Genomic DNA, 22,879 nt, shown 5'->3' with positions numbered 1-22,879 from the left:
AGGTCACAAAATTGACATTTAATCCTGTGTACTTTTATTTTTAGATGTAAACAATGGTATATAATATAATAATGATCATCATATAAGTAGAAACAAAACTTCACATGGAAAAGAAAACTTGGCACCAAAACTTAAGATGTAAAGTAAGAAAAGAAAAAGAAACTCCATTAATATACTCACGTGTGGTGCTAGAAAATGTAATACGATGCACAGCAGTTGACATGCGTTATCTTACAGATGCAGCCTACATTGACAAGTTAGTTATATAACAAACCATTCTAGCCACAGATGTGTGGTGCACTTGCCTTCACCATTATCTACCCAATGACCAAAAAGCAGCAACTTAAGACTTTGGCCACTTTATGCAGAGGATATACAAAAGGCAAAGTAGGAATTAATAACAAAATTATTCAATACCGCCAAGTGTGATAAAATACTGGTTTGAGACAGTTTTTAATCTATTCACAGGAAAAGAAAATTCATATTATCTCCTAAGTATTATAACATGTAATATGAAGAATGAATAATCTGGCCCATTTTGAACCGGAAAAAAAATAAGTAACTTTAAATTAATTATATGCTCCTTGATCTTCTTAAAGAAAAAAGCATTTTATTTGCTAGGACTACACTTTACCATATGAGCAGCATTATCGCAAACAGTAAAATAGATCTAAGTATCATAATTTGGGGGAATTGAACTATTTGTTGGTAGTCCAAAACTGTTAAACTATAAAAATGTGCAGAACAGATATCAAAAGCAATTTACAATTTAGCTTACTGGCAAAACTGACATTTTATCTAGATGTTAAATCTAAATAACCCCATTTACAATTGCAATAAATAACGATCACTTGTGCTCTGACTCCAGGCCAAAGACATAATTTTAAGAGTCGCTTTTGGCGAGGTGGCTCAGGCTATTTCTTCTAAAAATATCTGAGAGTTCAGTCAAGGGAAATCACCATAATGCAGGGTCTCGAGGGAGTGGCTCTATACTGAGAAGGAAAAACAAACTGGCACTCGAGGCCATGCTCAGTCACACTTGGTGGAAAAGAGACACTCGAGGGTCCTGTAACCAAGGACAGAATTGTAAATAAAATGATCTCATTTTAATAAGACACCTATTAAAAGGACATAGCAATAGATATTTATTGGCTTTAGAGGATTAAGCTATCCATTAAAATGAATAAAACTAACATCTTAGTAATAAAATGTTCAGGACCAATTAAGAGTATTGTTTAGAAAAATAAGTCATTAAAAAAGATCAACTTCTAATTATTATTTCAATAAATGACAATTAAGCAATTTAATCATTTTATATGACTCTGTATTTTATAATCAGCTTATTAAAAATTTGAGTTTTTAATCTAAATACAGCTAAGAAAACTGCATATATGTCTTTGCTTTAAAGCAATTCATTGAGAATCATCTCGATGTTTTTTAACACTGTATAATATACATTCAATTGTTTTTACATTACCTTAAGTCACAACTACAATGAAGTCACAAGGTTCCCTGCAATGTAACAGTTAATACAGATATTTATAATACTAAATCACTATATAAGTAAATGATCCAAGCCCAAACTACTGACTAATCCTAACAATAATATTTAATGAAATAGCTCTGATACTAAGAGCCTAATGACAGCCCCAGGTATTAGACAGGCCTTGTATTAATCTATATGGTTTTGCTGTCCAGGACCTATTTGCAATATTTATTATAATACAGAGTCAAAACAATGAAGTGGAAACCAAAGGGTTAAACTAAGTTAGTTTTGTGGGTTTTATTTCTCCCAAAGTCTAAAATTTCACATTTCCAATTAGAATAAAGTGGTCTGAAATTAATTTTTATGAAATAATCAAGATACCCAAGGTAAAACAAAAAAGCTAATATTATAGTTATTTTGGTTATTACAGCTCTATAGCTTACACTCAACATTTAAGGGTGATAACCGCATCCATTTTGTTAATGCTGTGAACTGCAGAAGAAAAATTTTTATAATATAAATCTTTAACAGAAAGTTAATACAAATGAATTTAATACCTAAAACAAATGTATAATGTCATGGCTAACTAATGATTTACATACAAAATGACACTGTAAAATTAAAACACTTAAATATTAATATTATTCTAGCAAATCACAAATAAGCTAGTTGATATATTGGGCTAAAACAAGGACATGCTAAAATAATGCCAATAGTATCAAAAGCTCAGAGAGAGTTTGAAGTCTTTAATGTATATAGTTATATTTTATAGAGAGCTACAATAAATCATTAAAAGTCATAACAGGCTTTAAAAATTAATGTTCTCATATCTGCTAAAAGATGAGATAAAAATTTAGAAAAGCTAATTGTCTGCAAGAATTTTTTGAGCCAGAGAGGCCTGAAAAATATTCTAATCCAAGGCCCTCGTTTTAAAATTACAATTTGGCAAAGAAAAGTAAAGACTTGTCCAAGGTGATACAACTAGTTAAGTGGCAAAGTCAACACTGCAAGCCTCCAAATTTAATTAGTTAAATGTTCTTTCCATGCTCTCTCTCATGGCAAGAATTCTGACAGCGCTATGAAATTAAAGCCCTTTCTGCTAGTGGTCAATTTAACTCATAATTTTGCTCACTACCACCACCTGATCTAAAAAGCAAAATTACATTACTAATACTAAAAACACAATTCAAGACTTTTGCTTGCTCTAAATACTGTCTCTAAACACAACGCCCTTGACGACATTTTGGTTGGGAAAAATAAACAAAGACACTTACTCGATGTGAGCCCCATTAGCCACCAGGGCACTGATGCAGTCTAGGCTCCCAGAGCGAGCTGCCTTGTGAATGGGAGTCTCGCCCTCACAGTCCTGAAACGACAAAAAGCGACACGCACAAATATTCAGATCCAATAAGACTTCCACATTTTAAAGTAACATAATTAACACAGACCATGCACCACGGCATTCATCTTTGAAATAAAACAATGTGGTGAACCAAATTTGAAGTAGAATATGAAGAAATGTGACACGAAGAGAAAATAAAAACAGACCAGGGAAGGGGTACATTCTCCTGAATTCTTAGGTCAAGAACAAAAAATCATGAGGCCTCTACAGTAGTGATAGCATGTACATTCCAGATGGCTAGGAGGCAGAGGAAGTCAGCAGACTCAAGGAAACGACTATGAAGACTAATGCAATCATCCAAAAAAAAAAAAAAAAAAAAAGAGAGATGAATTAGCTTACACTTCTATGAATAGAGAAAAATCTGAAATACAATTTCATTCATAGGCTCTCAGGTAAGTAAGAGGTAAAGAAAGATAGAGCAATCAAGAGAAGGAAGTCATTTCTGCTAGAAAATTGATTTAAGACTTTCTGCCTGGGAAATTCCAAGTGGCTAAGCAGCAACAGTTCCTGAATCAATCGTCACTGAAGCTGAAATTGCCAGAAGACTACGACATAATTAAGGGATAAAGATATAAAGCAGGAGTGAGGTAACAGCGCAAAGTGTGTGATACTTAGAAAACAATTCGTTCATATATTTAGTCTATATTTGAGCTTCACTAATGCATATTTACTCACATGGGGAAAAACTGAAGTGAGGACTAAAGTAAAAAGAGTGATAGATTACCTTACAGAAAAAATATAATATTAAAGACCTGACTGCTTAATGGAGGAAAAAGTGTGTACATTTAAAAGTGCTCTAAAGTGATGTAAAGCTCTAAACAGAATAATCCTATTTGTAAAGAAAGAAACACAGAAAATCATGTGGCTATTCAGGGAACTAACTAGTGAACTCTGATTTAAAAAACAAACAAACAAAAAAACCCAACAAAAACCTATCCTCTGAGCCTCCCCCAAAATGGGGGAGAGGACAGAGGAGGTACATAGTAAGGACAAATAAAAATTACATATAATTTTCTACAGGAAAAGTAGAAGAACTGAGATTTCAATGAGGTTTTGCAAAACAAAAAACAAACCCAAAAAACAAAAAGCTATCTTTGGAATAAGAAAAAAGGTTTTTGCTGATTTAAGCTGGGAAAGGCAGAATAAATGCTATTTGAAGAAAACTGCAGCCAAGAGAATAAGAGTAAAGAGCCATTTTAAGGTTACTGACATCTCAAGACCAGTAACATTTCAAAAATACCAAATAGTTTGTAGTATGATTCTAGAACTATTGTTGGCAAACTGAGGAATAAAAGAAAGTGGGGAGAGATTACCAGAAATCCAAAGACAGACAAATCATCTTGAATTTTAAGAAAAATCTTATTTCTAATGTAGTTATAAGAAACTAAAAAGGCAACATCAAATGCCAGCAAAATTCTAGAAGGGGTTAAAGAGATGACTTGCAAAAACAAAGAAGTGATACTCATGGGTAGTCACTATAGACTTATAAAAATAAGTCACTTGAAAACTAACTTCACTTCCTCTTTGTGTAAACTAAGAACACTGAGCTTCTAGACAGTACATCTAAGTTTCAGAAACCCCTTATGCCAACCGTAGAGATGGCAGAGAAAGTGTCTATTAAACTTGACGAGAACTTAGAATAGTTAGTAATTAACATGCCCCAAAACTAGAAGATGGGTTAAAACTAACAAAATGGTATTAAGAAATGCTATGCTAGGTTCAAAAAAATTACATGCACACAAAAAAAGAATAAGAAAAACCTGGATCTGGCTTTATAACAATTCATCTGGGAAATGAGAAAAACTGTCTATGTAAAGATGTGTCAGCAGTGTGTTGAGGGAGCCAACAAAAGGGTTACTGGGACCTCTGGGGTCAATGGATGCCTGTCACAGGAGTCTGATCATTTCATTTTCTAATAGAGCAAGACCACATCTGAGATTTGGACTGAAGCTCAGCACATGAGACCACAGCCAACTGAGATCTATTCAGGAGCAATGCCAGGATGCTTAAGAAACCAAGTAACACCCTTGTACAAGAGAGTACTTCGGGATATTGAGCCAGGTGAGCAGCTAAAATACAGGGAGGGCTGTGAGAAGAGAGTGGGATCTGTGGACTCTTGCCCTGGTAGCAGAGTTCAAAAGATATTTCCACACAGTGCTATCCAGAGCAGTTCAGGGGAAAGGGAGGAGGGCCCAGGCAGAGGGGTGGGGCGGGGCTTGGTGGTGGAGCCCAACCTTTCATCTGTGGAAAATACTGAGCTGCTAAAAACATGAAAAAGGGGCTTCGAGATTTTGAAAGGTCTGAAAAGAAGTGTTAAACAATTTCTTTAGCTGTAAAATTAGATGCTATGTAACAATTTAATGAAAATTAACATACAGAATAGTCTGTACTTAAATTCCATATTAATACTAAATATTAAATACTGCCATTCATGGATTATCCCTATTTTATTGATAAGGAGATTGAGCCAGAGACCAAGTAAATGACTTGCCCAAGGCCAGAGAGATGAAGTAGAGTATAAAATCAAGCCCCAGTGCCCTTACTACTAGAAGAAAGGGAGAAAAAGGAGAATGCAGGACCAAGAATGAGACAAATAGACAGACAACACCTATGTAATAATGGTAAACAGATGCCGATTTATGACTCCTGAATAGGTGGATAAAAGTAACAAAGTTGCAGAGAAGTCTGTATACATAAAGGTATCCATGCGTGGACACAAGAGAAAGGAATAGCATGGTAAGCCTAAATATTGTTATCACCTCCTGAGTTCCAGTTTAGTTAATAGAAACAGGCCTAAAATCCAGGACTCTCCCTTTACCATCCTCTCTACTAAAAGCCTATTATAGAGAACAAATTACCCTTCTATCCCTCGCTTCCCTTTCCCACTGATCCCTGTGTTAAATCACTGCGAAAACACCTTTCACCAATTACTTGCTTTGTAGGTGGAGTAGCTGAGTTACCTTTAGGAGAGGGGCTCCCAATGGTTATTATCATCAAGGAATGAATCTTAGGAAAGACAAAAGGAGAAAATAAAGTTCCTTTACACACAATAGGTCCTTGATGATTATTAGTAGAAAAAGCATATAAAAACAGGAAGAAGGACAAAGAGAAAAGAAGAAACCCATAAAGAAGAGCTACAAAGCTCACTGCACAGGTGCCTTAGATGAATCAATCCTGGGGCAGGGTGCTAAGTCTAGTGACGATGCTCAGGTCAGATTATCTATAGAGTGTCTTAAAACCAAATGCCTGTCCATGCAAGTGAATTCCCTAAGCGCTCTTCTTGTGGGTGAAAAGAATACTGAAAACACACCATGAAAAAAACTGGCACTCTCTTGTTCATGTTTGTATGCTTAAATACAAAATCCTTGCATTTTGTGTCCAGTAGTCACTTCCTACATGACACTTGGCTACTTATCTGCATCTAGTCATCACTCCCAACTAGTACCTGAAGCAATATTACCTCACGTTGGTCAATCTGCTAAGGCTAACTTAACTAGAGATGATTTAATAGCCATTCTTCTGCTAGCATAGATGTTTTCACAATTGGTATAAATGAAGCTAAGGTGGCTGTGAGCAGGGTAGTCATGAAATCTGGGCTCAAGGCCAGACTCCTTTGGTTACCGGCTGTAACCTTGGGCAAATCACCCTGGGTCACTATGGATCACAGTTAAGTCACAAAACAGGTGAGAATACAGAAAGCATTGCTATATAGAAGGGCCTATTATCCACAAGTTAATTCAATAAACATAAATTCCAGTTAGCCCACAGGTAAAAATACCAAACTCTAAGGCCTCAACTTAAAACTCAACACCATGTAATTATAACTGGAAAAAGAAAACAAAACAAACCAAGTCAATCACTGGCACTCCCTTACCAGTTTGTTAATGCTGGCTCCTGCTTGAATCAACCAGATGAGGCACTGAGGATGTCCCCCAAAAGCAGCGATGTGGGCTGGGGTCTGTGCATATCGCGTAGTGGAGACATCAAGTGTGGCTCCAGCTCTCACCAACTGTATTAAGCACTCCAACTTTGAAAACAACAGGAAGGGGTATTGAAACATGCATAAATATTGCTATGCTATTAAATATCACACACATTCTAAATTCTATAGTGGAGATGTGGCATTTTTTACTAATTTTTTTTTTGTTTAAAGGAACAAAGTAAGTCATTCCTTCCCAATACCATACGAATTTTAAAAGGCATTTAAATGAATATTTTTCCTTATAAAAAGTTGGCACATAGGAATATAAAGTCAAAAAGAATAACACTACACAAATGTAAATATTTTATTTTCCTACAGTTGAAAAAAACAAAATCAAAAGATTAGATTGCATTATTCAGACTTCTATCAAAACTAGGTTTACCCACCTTCACATACTATTCTAAAGAATAAAAATGTTCAAGTGATTGGTAAGTTAAAAAAGTTTGTGTAGCCATAGTAAACTCTTCATAGTCAAAGATTGTTTTCTGTGGTCTGCACAACTGTACCCTACACCTTTATATAACGCAGCATTAGATGAATACTTAATCGAGGCCCACCTTCCAGATTATTTTCTTAGGGAAAAGACGTCTTGAAAGGGCAGGACTTAAGACTTTTCAAACCGTTTGTATAGGGGGAAAAACACAGTGCAAAAAAAGGCCTAGAGCATAGCTGAGCTCTGCACCTCTCTCTATGGCTCCTTCTACATCTAAGACAGGTGAGTCAAAACATGACTGCAGCCAGGTATCGACATCATACTAGCCTCTAGGTAGAAGAATTCAGCACAGGCAACAAACATTTATCAAGTGCCTACCATATATGCCAAGCACTGTCCAAGAAGGCACGCTGTTCTCAAAAATTTATACTGTTCCACCTGGTGGATCCTGGACCTCAGACTGCCCTGTTTTCTCCACGAAACACAGTGCTGTTAGTGAAAGAGCTCTGACTGCAAACAATCCTCCTCTTCCAGAAGGAAGACCTCAAAAGAAGAACAAATAGCTGTATTCCCATCTCACTCCCCGGTCTGGTCTTTTATCCTCTTTCAATTTAAGCCAGTCCTTGCAAAGGCCAGATCACTGCAATCAACATTTTTGAGAGGATCTCTCACAGCTGGAAGTATACGGATTTAAAACATGATCTGTCTTCAAGGAACTCGAATCTGGACTGACAGCTAATAAACATCTTTGGTGTATTTTTATAAAGTATCAATGCACTGAATATATGACGAAAGTGCCAATACTAGTGTTAAGATGAACAGGTGTTAAATCCAACAAAAATAAAACAAGGATGAAACTCACTTGGCATGCCAAAAACAATCTTAAAATCAACTGAGAGCTCCCAGGACTTAAATCTTTACCTATTGGCTCAATTTAGGATATTGGGTTTGGAAATCTGGAAAGATATTCCATAAAACAGCTTGTATAAGAAAGGTGTAATTAAAGATTTTAAATCATGTTTAGTCCTCCGGGAACAAATAAGCCTTGTAAAAAGTTAGGTAACTTGCGCACAACTGGCACATTTTTAGGAACACAAGCTTGAAAGCTGGTAATAGCTCATAAATACGCTTAATGCTAGTTGGCTCTTGCACAGACAAGAACAATATAGGCTTAAAAGTATATAAAAGGAGGGAAGCTGTTTGCAAGGGGCGGGGGTAGGGGTGCCTGCATTGGGAACCTGTAGCCCTTAATCCTTGGCCTAATTTCTGCCTTAACAACTTTTTCTCAGACTGAACGGATGTATTCTATGGCCTCTTTTGTATCTAAAACTATACAGGCGTAACGATTGACAGCTTAAAAGTAATTGCTACTAGTTACATTTGAACTCTGAAGTTAATCTACTACTCAGGTTCTATAAAAGTAGAGACTTACAAAAAGTCAGTTTTATTCTTACTGTCATAAAACACATAACATGAAACTTACCACATTAAACATTTTAAATTAGTTATGACCATTATTAATCCCTACAGACACCTGAAGGCATCCTTGGGTTGGTAAATAATTATTATAAATGACCACTTGTAATAAGGTTTAAGCATTTTACAGAGTGTACTGGATTGTCATACAATACTGTGCCATTCTCAATCAGGGTAGAGAGGATGAGAATCAACAGGGAAGCCATTTCAAAAAAGCCGTCCTAGCCTGTTACAAAGGGTCTTTCCCCAAAACACACAGGGACAAAAAATGTTGAGAACCAATGCTTTGAGTTACCTAGTTTAGTGTAAAACTAAACCAGAGCAAGATGCACTCAGGAGGGAGATAATGCCTCAGATTACTGACTGCTTTGGGAACTCTACATTCAAGGCTAGTGGAAGAAGGACACGAAAGAGGGTTCTTTTACTTTTGTTTGTTAAGAGACTGATTTCCCATGGGGGCTCATTTTCAGCGACCTGTACTATAGTGGCACACCTTTAGACTGGTGCCATGGGTTTTCAAAGCCCATGGCTGATTAACTTACTTGCTCCACCCCCAATGTCATAGCTCCCTTTCATTTCTTTCGACAAAATACACCTCTGATTTTTCCATTTTATGAAGAGAATCAGAATCTGTTTCCTAAAAGATACAACTGTATTGTGAATGCAGCACCAAGAAGAGCAAAGTAAAGCAACTTCATCAGCTGGTGATAAAAACATTAAGATGCTCAGATCTTCTTGAAATGAAATGATTTCATGTTATCCTGCATATATTTCTGCAAAAACATTTATTCTAACCTAATCTCAATATTTCGGAGGGAAAACATTTTTAAACGCTCCTGAATTTTAGGTATATAAATCTTAATCGTTAGTCACTTTTGAAATGCGTGTGAATCCCACTTCTTCCTAGATCAAATAACCTCATTTACTGCACAGATGAAGAAACTGTTATCTAATTCTTTAAAAACTTAAAGTAGCACTGTTCTTCTCAAGTTTTTTTTTTAAGTGATAAGGGAAGGGGGCTATAATGGCTCCACAAAGACAGAGTTCTACCTAATTTAACATCTTTACAATAATGTAGATCCAAGACAGTACAACCATCACTGATTTTACTAAATCTGGGCAAGCTGAGAGTCTTAGAAGCATACAGACAACATTCTACACAAAATCCCCTAAGAGCATTTTAAAAAGTGTCACTATTCATCTTACACAACGGTCTAGTGCTTTACAATTCAGTTTATGCCACCACCGAAATCATCTGAAATACATCATTCATCTAACAGTGAAGCTATCCCTGGATAATTCGTGTACACGCTCGTTCAAGCGGGACCGGGGCGTACCCCGGCGCCGCGGAGCAGGGGAGAGAGAAAGAAGGGTCCCTCGGTAGAGGCACGGAGGCAGGGGTTTCCACGGCCGCAGACGCGCAGATACCCTGCGGCCCCCACGGGTGCGGTTGTGGGCCTGCGACCCTCTGCCCTTAGGGAAGTTAACGGGGCCAACCAAGCTTCACTAAGCGCGGCTTCGCTCCCGGCGCCTGTAATCCTCCCCTGGGTGTCGGCCGTCAGAGGGAGCGCGAGGCCTCCGAGGCCCCGCAGCTACACAGGGCCCGGGCGCCGCCGCCCCGCGGCCTTCCCCCGAGGCATTGGTGGTACTCGGGAAGCCCGTGCGCCACCCTGAGGGCCTCGTCTCTTCACCACGACTGAAGACCGCCGGCCGCGGGAGGCCAGGGCTCTCAGCACAGGCGACCGGATGGACCCCAAACCTCCTGCCCGGCCGCAGGCGCTAATCCTCATTCGGCCAAGGGCGGCGCCTAAGGGAAGCCGGCGCCTCCGGGAGGCCACCCCCGTTTGAAACTTGCGCCGCTGCACATGCGCCGCAGGCCCTTTGGGGCGCCGCCGGGCCCGCTTCCGCCCCGCGTTCCCGTGACACTCCAGGCCCACCTCGGGGCCCCGACCGCCCCCATCGCTGCATTTGTGCCCCAAAGCCTCTGGGCACTGTCGCTAACGACCTGGCATCCGCCCCGTGCTTCCGGCAAGCTCCGCACCCCCTACGCCTCATTCCCCATCTTCCCCGACCCCCCAAAGGAAAGCCGTGGAAAATGGCGCCTTAAAGTGCCCGTGCCCACCTTGCCGAAGTGCGCGGCCCAGTGCACGGGCGTCCAGCCATAGAAGGAGTCCTCGGCGGCCAGGTGGGCGCGCGGCGTCTGCTGCAGCAGCGAGCACAGCGCAGCCAGGTCCCCGTCGCGGCAGGCGCGGTGCAGCGGGAAGCGGAGTGACAACAGCTCCTCGCTAGAGAAGCCCGCTTCCACGCCTGGGCCCGCCCCCGCCGCCGACATGGTCCGTCACCGAAGAGTGGGAGCTGGCGGGCCGAGGGGACACGCCGTTGAGGACCCGCGAGGCCGCCACTGCCGAAACACAAAGAAGCTAGAGCAGCGCTGCCGCCGCCGCGTCCCGCCGGCTACCCAGCGGAGCGCGCGCTGGGGGCGGGGCTGGAGGCGGGGCCTGCGGCGGCCTGTCAAAGCCGGGATGGGGCGGGGCGGGGCCTGCAGCGGCCCGTCCTGAGGCCCGCGCCTGGAGACGCTGCGTCTGGATCCGGGACTGGAGCCGTGGAGGCGGGGCCTGGCGGGCGGGAGCTGCGGCAAATGGCTGAGGGCAGGCAGGGAGCAGGGGTTGGAGCCAGGAGCTGGAGGCAGTGCCGAGGCGGCCGGGGTGGAGCCGGCAGCAGGGGATGGAGCCAGGAGCAGGACCTGGCCCTGCGGGCCTGGGGATCCGGCGGACGCCCGGGGAGGCGGAGCCCGAAGCTGGGCCTGGAGCCGGGGGCGGGGCCGAGGCGTCCCTTTGGCCCCGTGGGTCAGGTGGACTCTCAGCCGCTCCCCATGCCCAGACTCCAGGCCTAGCAGTGTCCTGACCATTTGGTGGGGGCAGCCCAGCGGCAGGGACCCCAGGGGAGAAGCCCATCTCCGTTAATTAAAAGTCCCGGAACCTCAGGTTTGGGGTTTGTGACCTCCCCATATGCGGGATGCCCCGTACTCCGTTAAGGCCGCGCGCCTGTAATTCGCCCAGTTACTAATATCTGGAAGACGGCTGCTCCCTAAGATGTGAGACCCTAGCGCTTTGCTGAACCGAGGATCTGTTCCCCCGGTTTCTACCCTAGGGCGCCTGCGGGTTGGGGAGGTGGGCTGCAAGTTTTTGAGAACAAACAGCAAAAATACTGAGAAAGAGATATCGCTGCATGCAAGGAAATACTAAATTCTCCATCAAAGACTGAGAATCATTACTTTTTTTAAATAATTTTTTTCTGATTATGAATAATACGTGAAAATAATAAATTTCACTCTCGAGGGATAACCACTATTAACCTTTGTGGAAGTTATGAACATCCAAACCTGTGGAGAATTTTTTATAAGAGCTTGAGCCAAACTGATACATACCAGGGAGCAAATATCTCAAATGCTCTGCAGAATAACTTTTGCAGCTTCCTGTGTGCAGTTGAAATTAAGACGAGAGCAGAAGGGAGATTACATGGAGGTGGGAAAAAAGCGAAGTGGGGACTGGATTGCAGGATAGTTAAGGTTATGTGCTCTCCTGAGAGTTAATACCCCCATCGAAGGGTATTCTGATATTTCAAAGGTGTGTTAACCTAGATGCAAAAGAACAATGGACAGGGCTTGCTTAAAATCTGTCACTAAAGAAGTTATAGGCTTGGTGTGTGACCACCCACCTAGTTAGGAATTTATGATCAGATCACTCTATGAGGTTACCTTCCATAGAATTCACCCCCCCTTTTTTTTATCATCCACTTGTTTATGGATATTAATCTACAGTGCTTTTCTAACCATATAGTTTGATTTGTATATGTCTTTTTCCTAGCGTATATTGTGTTGCCTTCCCCCCCCCCCACACAAAATTCTAAATCACAGTAAATCAATGTAAATGGATAACCAGATGTCTGGGAAAATATTGATGCATAAGATCGCACATCGCAGCATTAGTTAATAAAATAAGAAATTAGAAACCTAACACCTAACAAAGGGAGATTGTTAACTTACGGAATAGACGAATAACAGTCATCTAGTCATACAACGAATGTGTTGAGTACAATGGTGAAGGAAACACATTGGGAAATGCTCTAGATATAGTGAGGAAAAGTAGCAAGTATTTCTATTCAGTGAGCAATTAACAGTGAATGGGAAACGAATGATATTTAGAATCTGTCTTCTCTCAAGGGGTTTATAAATCTACTAGATGAAGCAAGAAAGAATTTTTCAGTAGTTCAAGCAATACTTTTTTGTTTGGACCAAAAAAAGTAGAAATATTCTGTAAACTCATTTCAAGCTTGGTCCACTCTACAATTCAATCATTTTTCTTTTTATATACCATGCTGCTTTTAATCTAATATCTATTTAAAATACACACTCTAGTAATGACTTCTACCTGTCCTGGGAAAGAGGCAATTCCTTTTTGCCAAAGGACCAAATCATGCCTTCTGATCCATAATAATGAGAGGGAGGGATTTTCCTTACCCTGCATTCTGCAAATGATGAAATCAAGACACAGATAGGCTAAGGAAACTTGCCCAAGGACAAACTGCATGCTTGGCAGAGCTTAGAATAATATCCAGACCTAGTTTCCAACCCATCGTTAAATTTTTTTTTAACCTTGGAATTTATTTTGCATAAAGAGTCTTAAGGCCTAGGAAAATAAAATAGGTTATATGACAGGATTCTAAGAGTGCATCTTTCCTCAATTAATATGACTTTCTGTTTTGGGGGTTTATTTTTAGGGTTACTTGGATTATATACATATTTAGGTAGCTGTACAGAAATAGACCAACGTATATATGATGATGGATCCCTAAGATATGTCTCATGATAATTGTGGATATGAAAATATCTATTATGTGCTTCCAAATGCCAACGTTCCAATTGGTTGGTCTCAAGTTTTGTCCAACTCATTACCAATTTCAGATTTTCTTTAGGACTCTTGTTTCTAAAAAGCTCTAGGGAAAGTGAAAAAAATTAGATTCATAATTCATATCCTTTGATTTTGTTTGACAAAGCAACCATAAATAAGTGACAAAGATTCTCTCCTTGACCAAACTCTATTCTGGCTTCCCTGAATTTCAACTAGGTCTCGATTTTTGGACTTGTGCATTCATCTCCACATTGTCCAGTTTTAGCAAGAATCCTGCTAGATTGGTTTAGCTCATATTCCCCTGCTCTCATATCTAATCATCCTTGATATCTAATCAGATTCCTCATTCCCTACAACCTTCAGGTGATATCTGCCCGCCCTGGCTTCCTTCAGCAAGAATCCTGTTAGGTCAGTTTGGAACTCCTGATGTTTAGCTGATGTTTCCATTTACGATTTTCCATCCATAGACACCCACCTTGTTCCAGGGCTATACATTCCAACTTGCCCATGCTGTATTGAGAATTGAAGTTGATCTCTTCCCCCATTGCAAGAAAAAAATGGGATCTTATCCCTACATTCATCATGATGGCTCCTCTTGAGTAGAATCTGCCTTCCCATTCCTTAACAAGGAATAATTTCCTTCTTTAATTGAATAATAATTTTTTCTTTAACCTGGCAAATTTAGGTATTTGAAGGTATGATTCATATACATGAAAGAAAACAGGAAGACTCAAAACAATATGTCAAAACAAAACAAAAAAACCCTGTGTTTAGGATTGGCATTGTGGTTTTGCACAAAAAGGATTGTGTTGTGTGAGGAATTGCTTAAAAGGGGCGGGACTCCTTTGAAAGAATATCCCAGTTAGAAATGCACAGAAGTGCACAGAAATGCACACACTTGGGGGAAATACAAACATTCAGTCCACAGCAAACAATTTCCCAAACTTTGGTCACTCAGATACAGCCTTCATGTGGATTTTTACTACATCAAGGTGGGTTTTTATGCCCAAGTAGGATCTGTGCTATTAATATTTTTCTTAAAATAGCTTTACTTTTAAAAACTTACCAACTTTTTCATGTCCGATTCATTAACAAAACATTCATGAGTTTATGTGCTAGTTACATTTTCTCCCTACCCGTTTAAATCAATACATGACAAAATAAAGTTTGCTCAAGTGCTTTCCAAGTCTGCTCCCACTATTAGTGGTACTCACACCTTGCTTTGGAAATTGCTCCCCAGGCAATAAAATTTGTACTTCCAGTTGGGGCCTGCCCACCTCTCTTGCCACACCCCCACAAAGCTGTCCATGAAGTTCTTGAAACCAAGGTTGCCTCTGCCAGAGGCTTCTTCCACCCCATTCCTAGCACATATTCCCTCGGTTTTAGGTTTAGTTGTGTCCCCCCAGAATTCATGTATTGAAGTCCTAACCCCAGGACCTCAGAAGGTGACCTTATTTGGAAATGGGTTTGTTGCAGATGTAACTAGTAAAGATGTGGTCATAGTGGAGCAGGATGAGCCCTTAACCCAATGTGACTGGTGTCCTTATAAAAAAAAAAAGGGAAATTTGGACGCAGACACACACACAGGGAGAATGCCATGGAAAGGTGAAGTCAGAGATCAGGACGATGCAGCAGAAGCCAAGGAATGCCAACGAGCGCCAGCAATACCAGAAGCTGCGGGGAGGCCTTACAGCCTCAGGAGGAACCAGTTGGCTGGCACCTTCATCTTGGACTTCTGGTCTTTGGACTGTGAAAACATAGATTCCCGTTGTTCAAGCCCCTGTTTGTGGTACTTTGTTTGGGCAGTGCCTGGACACTAACACACATCCCTGTCCTGGTTCATTCCATAGACACCCACGACTGGGGAGGCTCCCTCAGCCACCTGCTCAGCCCGCTTTGAATGCACCTGACTCCATGGACTTCTTTCAAAGCCACGACCTTGGTAATGGCAGGAGCTTTTTTCCCATGGGGCACTTCCAAGAGGAGAATTTCCAGGTGTCTAGAATTTTAGTTTCCTGTCACCCCCAAACCCAACAAATAACTGCTACTCATTTTTAATCATGAAAAATATAAAAATAAAAATCTTGATCGTGAAGAGGTGTGTCCTGATACTGCCTCTCAGTATTCATAGATCTCTTGACTAAAAATATGCCAGAAGTTTGCTTCTGGTGGCTCTAAGTGTAAAAGCAGAGGTTGCCTCTCTCTGTTCTGGAAGGGAGCACCCCAAGCAGGTCCAAGAGCTTGCTCTGAAAATGCTGTGCTTCTCCCTCCATGTTAGGTATTCTGTTGAAAGAAGTAATGGATGGATGTCTCTTTCTCCATTTCTGACTCACTCTCTGTCCCTCTCTGTCTCCATCTCTCTCCTTCTCTCTATCTTCGTCTCTGTCTTCATTTCTCTCTTCCTTCCTTCCTCCATCTCTGTCTCTCTCTCGTTCCATCTGTTTCTCCCTCTCTGCTCTTTCCCTCTCTTTCTCTCTGATTCTGTCTTTCCTTGTCTTTTCGTCTGTCTCTCTCTATCTCTCCCTTGCTGTCTCTCTCTGTCTCTGTTTCTCCCTCTCCGTCTCTCTCCCTCTCTCCATCTTTCTCTCTCTCTCTCTCTGTCTCTATCTCTTTCTCTCTGTCTCTGTCTCTCTCTTCATTATCACTGTATCCCTTGCACTGGGATAGGGTCCTTAATACAAATTTGTTGACTGACATGAAATTGCAGGCTGAAACTGAGATCAGTTGGCAGCTCCTTTTCAGGAAGGGGAGACCTGCTATGGACCAGGGATTTGAGTTACAAAGAACATCAAGATTCTGAAATCTTACTGATCGTCTGGTGTTTTATTTATATCTTGTTTAAAATATAATAATACAGAAAAAACTATCATAGAAAAATATCAGATTTTTTTCCCTCCCTATGTAGGGAAAAATCCTTCCGTGTGTTTCTTCCCTGTGTGTCTTTTTTATCATCGCAGAAAACTCTCATTTGTGATATTTCTGTTCACCAAATGTGTAGAGGTTTAGAACAAGAGATTCTCCTAGTGCTCTTATCACTTAGGAAATTACAAAGGTTTTAGGAGCTCTGCCGGGAACTGGGGACAGAGACATATATTATATCTATACTATAGATTTATTTCTTATTATTTCATAAGCACAAATGCCCTTATAATAAAATAAAAACAAAAGGACTTGTGTTCCACTTGGAAGCAGACTTGTGAGAGCAGAATACTTGGGGATGGAGAGGTGAAAGTTCAAAAGAAGTAAAAAGAAATAGCAGGCTGGTCCCGTACCTGCCATCCTTAAGACAGAGGCAGCCAGCGTTAGGGCTACTCCTGAGGAGAGTCCTCTGACCCCTGAGGATGACCGCATGCGATCTCCTGATCCCTTGACCTTTAACTTGGTAAACATGCAGTCCTTTCAAATGTTTCAGCTGATTTCTTAACTTCCCAGTATTATTACAGGAGCGATAAATCCCTAGTGAGTCATCACTATTATTGAAATGTGCTTCAGAGATCCCACCGGGCTTGGTTGGTGACTGCCCTCTAAAGAGCAGGTGAGGAAGTTCCCACATTGCCACCCTGAGGCGGCTTCCCTCCAGACAGAGCCACAGTCTCCAGGATCAGTGGACTAGACCCAGGTACCTGGTGGGATTGAAGTTTATTATGTTTTCTTACCCTTCCTGAAATTCCCATTGTTGAATTTGTTCCTTGAGAACTTTCCAGAAACAAGATCATTTAACATGTCAGGAATCTCTGTTATTGAGGATAACATAATCCTAACCATCTAGTGAAATGACAGGAATTAAGTTGTCAAATTAGAACTACTCTTGCCTATCACTGTCTAGCAGACAAGACCTTAAAGTGAGCAGATGCAGGAGCATTGAGGCTACTTGGAAGGCCCTGTGGGCCAGGAATGCAGAGGCCACCAGGGGTTGAGGTAGGATCAAAAAGATCTTGTCACTTGGATCCCAGGATGGTCTCTGAACATCCCGCATTTGTCTCTTCACCCGACTCCACTGGCACCCACTTCTTGGTCTCTTCGAACATGGGAGTGATTTTTTATAGGTGACTGGAGCATGGGAGGAGCAGCCAGAAAGGCAGATGAGAGGAGGATGGAGAGGCCAATGGAGGTGCCGGGCGCACATGATGACCTGCAGTGGTGGCCCACAACACTGCAGCTGGGTACGCTCACCTCTCATTATGCCACCCTTTCCCCATTTCCCCATTCGTGAAGGCCAGAGGATGTACCCTTGCTGGAGGAAGCATCTCTCAGCCTCTCCAGCTTAGTCTCCTCAAAATTTACCCTATCTTGGCAAACCGGAGTTGTCAGGTTTTGATAAGACTGTGAATATGAAAAGGATTTTTAGATTGCGAAGATGTAGATTATTAAATGTTCTGCAAAGCACCTTTATTATTTACCCTGCCACCAGCAATTTATAAAAATTTCGGTTACCAGTTTTTCCTGCTAGGAGGTATTGCTGTTAGATGTTTTGTTTCTCTTAAAGTCTAAATTACAGTGATCAAGGCCTCCAGAGGTCTTGTTGTCAGAGAATAGAACCACTCAGATCACACCAGCTGCTGTGAGTGTCCCCTGGAGCCTGCCCTGCTCCTAAAACCAATGGCCCCTCCTCAGCTCTGCTGTCTATAGAGCTGCTGGCATGCTGACCTGTGGCCTCTTCATCCCTAATGTACCGTGGTCCCTTGCAATTAATTCCACACCAGTGACTGTCATATTTGTTGTATATATTTCCAAACACACACACACACACGCGCGCGCACACACACACACAAATATAAGTATAGTTATACATTAATGTACTCACGGTTTCTCAGGTAAAATGGAATCATATTATATATACTGCCTATACCAGAGTCATTACTTATTAAAGTTTAGGCAACTTTTCATGATGGTAATAGAAATTGCTGCTATTCTTTTTAGTCATTATGTAATATGCCAATGTGTGTCTGTAGCATTTATACATCCTTTATTGATGAATGCATTTTTTTTTTCTTTTTGCAATTTAAGCAATGGCACAATGAATATACTTACACAGTTTTTGGCACACTTGCCCATATTTTCTGAGCTAGAATCTCTGGATCAATTTTATGCACATTTAAATGGTTTTTAATACATTTCCAAGTTATCATTCAGAAAATTTGGGCAGATTTACACCTCCATTAATGATGCTTGAGTGTGCCTATTTCCCTACACCCTGGCCAATACTGGGTATGTCATATTTTTAAATTTAGGAAATCTGATATGCAAAAATGATTCATTCAACAAGTATCAAGCAGCTGCACATGCCCTTTTTGACTTGGACTTCTAAAATTATTAATGAGACTGCTACTGAGCATCTTTCTATGTGACATCATGTATTTCTTTATAGTTTCTGTCCTTGGAGTCAATGCTAAGAAAAGTACGTTGAGATTATAAAAATATTTTTGTGCTGCTTATCAATTTATTGCACCTTTGCATCACCTTTGTTATCCACTGTTCCTGAAAGGACTGAATGTTTTAAGCATTTCTCCTTTGTAGTATGCCAAGTGTTGAACTTCAACAGTAGGAGATGCTGGAAGAAAGGGCAGGCAGACCGCACCTTCCCCTCCTGGTCCGGGAGTGTTATGTTTGTTGTCCTTCTTGTTCCTTCTGTGAGGTCTGTTGGTGGTGCAGGGTGGTAGGGAAAGTGGTAAGGAAAGGGTGTAACCTCTCAGCTCCTCACGGCCCAGCTCAGGGATCATCTTCTCAGAGACTGTTTCCTGATGCCCTGGAACTAGGGACCAGGTCTGGCTGTGGAACTTCTCCACTGCCCGGTGGTTTGTAGGCAGGCTTCCTCCATGGAGTCTGGGGCTGGTCTCAGGGCTCCTTCCAAGTTTATCCCCCTTGAGCACTCTCCCTCAGCCCTGGGGTACCCTTCAGTGTTCTCTCTCCATTCTTATCATTGCTCTCCTATCACACACGATAATTTTTTATATTAAGTTCTCCTGTTTAAATTACTGACTGTATTCAGACTGGTATAATTCCCTTATAGTTCCTTTCAGTCATTGTAATGTTCGTATTCTTGATATTTAAATACTCAACTCATCTCAGTTTGTTTTCTTATGTGGTATGTGTTAAACTCTAATTTAATGTTTTCCCAGTCATTTATCCATTGTCCCTAAACCTCCCATATAGATCTGAGATGACACTTTGTCGTATACAAAACACCACAACTATCAGAGTTTTTGGACATTTTATTCCATTCCACTGATGTTCTATTTCTATGTTATACTATTTTATACCTTGTAGCTTTATAATACACTTTAAAATATAATTTGCCAAACTCCCTTTCAATTTTTTTGTTCCAAAAAAAAGAAAAAAATCTCATCAATCACCACTTATTCCCTTTCCCTGAAATATTATAGCTATGTTCATAATAAAAATTTTAAACAACAATAGTTAACTAACATCTTGGAAAATTAAAAACTCTAGCTTGTTTCAGAAGCAAAAAGGAATTAACTGAAATTACATAGTAGTTAGGATTATCACCGAGAACACGTTGTATAAAAACCTATGAGGTACTGTACATCTGCCCAAACAAACTATGCCTTTTGTACCCAGAAACCAGCACAAAATTCCATGTCATGATTACATATTTTAATTTGCAAAACTAATATGCAAATGCAGCTTCAAACCATAAAATCCACGAGGTCTGATTTGGGGCAAGAGGAGTAGCTCTCTCCTTTCTGCAGAGAACAGGGATGGGGCAAACCAGCAGAAGCCACATTCATGGAATTCCACATCAGAACCTAAACCCTCCTTTGCCTCGAGAATCTGGTGTCTTCATTCTCTCCTCCTTCACTAATTACTTAGAAGATGAAGTGTCTTCTCCTCCTTGACAAGACTGACACATCTTCATTGAGCTCTCGATCAGTGTCCAGGTTATACACTGGACAGGAGCACCTGCCCAAGGATGCAACTGGGTCTGAAAAACAGCTCCCACTGCTTATCACCTCGTGCACGTGGAGAAAGGGCGGCCACCAAGGGGAAAGGTTCTTTTTTTGAATTTTCTACATCCAGATTAGAACCCAAAGAGAAAAGTAGAAGGGAAATATAGAAAACAGCATAAGAGTTAACTATTCTATTGCCTTTGCATTGTCTATACAGTAGTAAAAGTATTGATGTATTCTAGAGTCTATTAAGTCAGGGAAAATAGCTGAGGTAAGCATTAAAATACTTAAAAGAATGTATGCTAGATTAAGACTTTTATCAAATATACAGTTTGCAAATAAAAGCCAAGTAGGAAACAAAAACAGAAAATAACAACACTAAAATATCCATTTATTGATAGAGGGACTATAGAATGGTGTTGTTGAAATAAGATAGGCTTGGAAATCAGAGATTTTTGCATCTTGCTCCTCTGCTGACTTACTTAGTGACTAGTGAGTTGTGTGCCTCTCTCTGCCTCTGTTTCCTGGGATTGCAGGGCTGGATGAAAGACCTCAAAAGGCCATTCCAGCACAAACATTCTCTGACTCAAATCCCCTAGTCTTCTATTTATCTGATGACTTAATGATTTCAGGGATAAAGGAGATAGGACTTTAGCGTCTCTTGAGAAGAGTATATAGCCAACAATTACAAATAAAGTTGTATAGTTTAATTCAATCTCCAACTGCCTTTAAAAATGGTGTTTTAGAAAGTAAACTAATGCACTACTCAGACTGTGCAAAAGAAACAGAAATTCCCTATCCAGGGTTATTTCTGAGATTCATAAACTTCCCTAAACCTGCCCTTCTTGAGAAATGAGGCAATCCCATATTTTAACTAGAATAACACTTTTCAGCCTGGTCACCTCAACATGTTGAACGGAGGCAGAACCCATCCACAGCCAGAACCAGTTTAGACATGAAAATTTGGAAGAAATCTTGACAGCTACTCAAAGAAAAGTTCTTGCCACCCCCTGAAAAGGGCTGATGTGTCAATCCTTTGCAGCTAAAGTACTGATGGTAACAAGTTTCACTCATCCAAGGGATGGGCCAGCTCCCAAAGCACTTTCCATTCTCTCTGATCCATGGCCTACTTCATTTTGCTGAACCAGAATTTCAACGCATTGAAAATTACTTGAAATTGGGTCATTTCCTAGGGATTGGAGAACTTTTTCTAGAGATCTTGGTTTCAAATCAGGGATGATATCCAAAATATTTAACCACTCTCAAGGTTGGACACTGGCTGTAAACAGCCTAGTCATGCTGAGGTGGGATGTCAGCCCTGGCTTTCCAAATGAGTCACGCATGCGCTTCCTGGAATGCTGTTTCATTTCCACACCGCAGAAACCCAATGTGCGTGTTTTGAGCCTTCGCAAGACAATGAAATTTACTCTGTGTATGCATACATACTTTGTGTTTGTGTGTGTGCGTGCTTTCCAGGTGCTGCAGTAGGAGGAAGGTGTGGGAGGGCCAACTGTCAGGGCTTCCTAAGCCATCTGGCTCTTCATAGACAGAACTATTCTCGGAAAAGTGATGGTTAATTTTATGACATCTTAATTGGGCCATGGGGTTCCTAGATACTTGATCAAACATTATTCTGGATGTTTCTAAGAGATCGTTTCTGGATGAGATTAACATTGAAATGAACAGACTAAGCAAAAACCAGATTGCCTTTTCTGGTGTGGGTGGGCCTCATCTGATCAGTTGAAGACCTCACTAGAACAAAAGGCTGACCGTCCCCCAAATAAGAGGGAATTCCTCCTCCCAGAGGGCCTTCCAACTGAGACATCAGTCTTTTCCTGCCTCCAGACTTGAGCTGAAACATCAGCTCTTGCTGGGTTTCAAGCCTGTCAGGCTTCAGGGTTACGTTGTTACTATATCAACAGCTTGTTGGCTGCAGATCTTGGAACTTGTCAGCCTTCATTATCATGTGAGCCGATTCTTTACAATAAATCTTTTTTTATGCTTATGTATACATCCTGTTAGTTCTGTTTCTTTGGAGGACTCTGACAACTATACAGGCTCTGAGGTTATGTTTATTCAAAACTCATCCTGTTAGAAAATAGCAAGCTTTGGAAACTCTTATTTTTTTAGGCTCAATTAGATTTTCATTTCCTCTTTTGCTTGTTTGTTTAAGGGAAAAAAACACATTGTCTCTAAATTAATATCTAAATATGTTCATTTTATTGGGCACTCCTTGAATAAAATGATTCTCCTTTATACAGAATGGTTAGTAATTCTGTTCT

At 40.8% G+C, this 22,879-nt stretch overlaps 1 protein-coding gene across 2 annotated transcripts in view; it reads right to left on the bottom strand.

The window, feature by feature from the left end:
• ANKRD10 (ankyrin repeat domain 10) overlaps nucleotides 1-11,256 on the bottom strand; it is a 32,067-nt gene extending 20,811 nt beyond the window's left edge. The window contains exons 1-3 of one of the 2 annotated variants that reach the window (XM_039866268.1): nucleotides 10,902-11,256; nucleotides 6,763-6,915; nucleotides 2,761-2,852 (exon numbers count right to left, since the gene is read on the bottom strand). In XM_039866268.1, the coding sequence (XP_039722202.1) occupies nucleotides 2,761-2,852; nucleotides 6,763-6,915; nucleotides 10,902-11,111 (455 nt within the window). In that variant the 5' untranslated portion in view covers nucleotides 11,112-11,256. The remainder of the gene's footprint in view (nucleotides 1-2,760; nucleotides 2,853-6,762; nucleotides 6,916-10,901) is intronic. The other variant, XM_039866269.1, reaches the window with a different exon arrangement.
• Between the last annotated feature and the right edge of the window lie 11,623 nt (nucleotides 11,257-22,879).

The sequence above is a fragment of the Pteropus medius genome, unplaced genomic scaffold (assembly GCF_902729225.1).
Source record: "Pteropus medius unplaced genomic scaffold, Ma_sr-lr_union100, whole genome shotgun sequence".
In the NCBI taxonomy this organism is placed as follows: domain Eukaryota; kingdom Metazoa; phylum Chordata; class Mammalia; order Chiroptera; family Pteropodidae; genus Pteropus; species Pteropus medius.
Note: the sequence above shows the minus strand (reverse complement) of the source record. Positions and strands in the feature narration are given on the sequence as shown.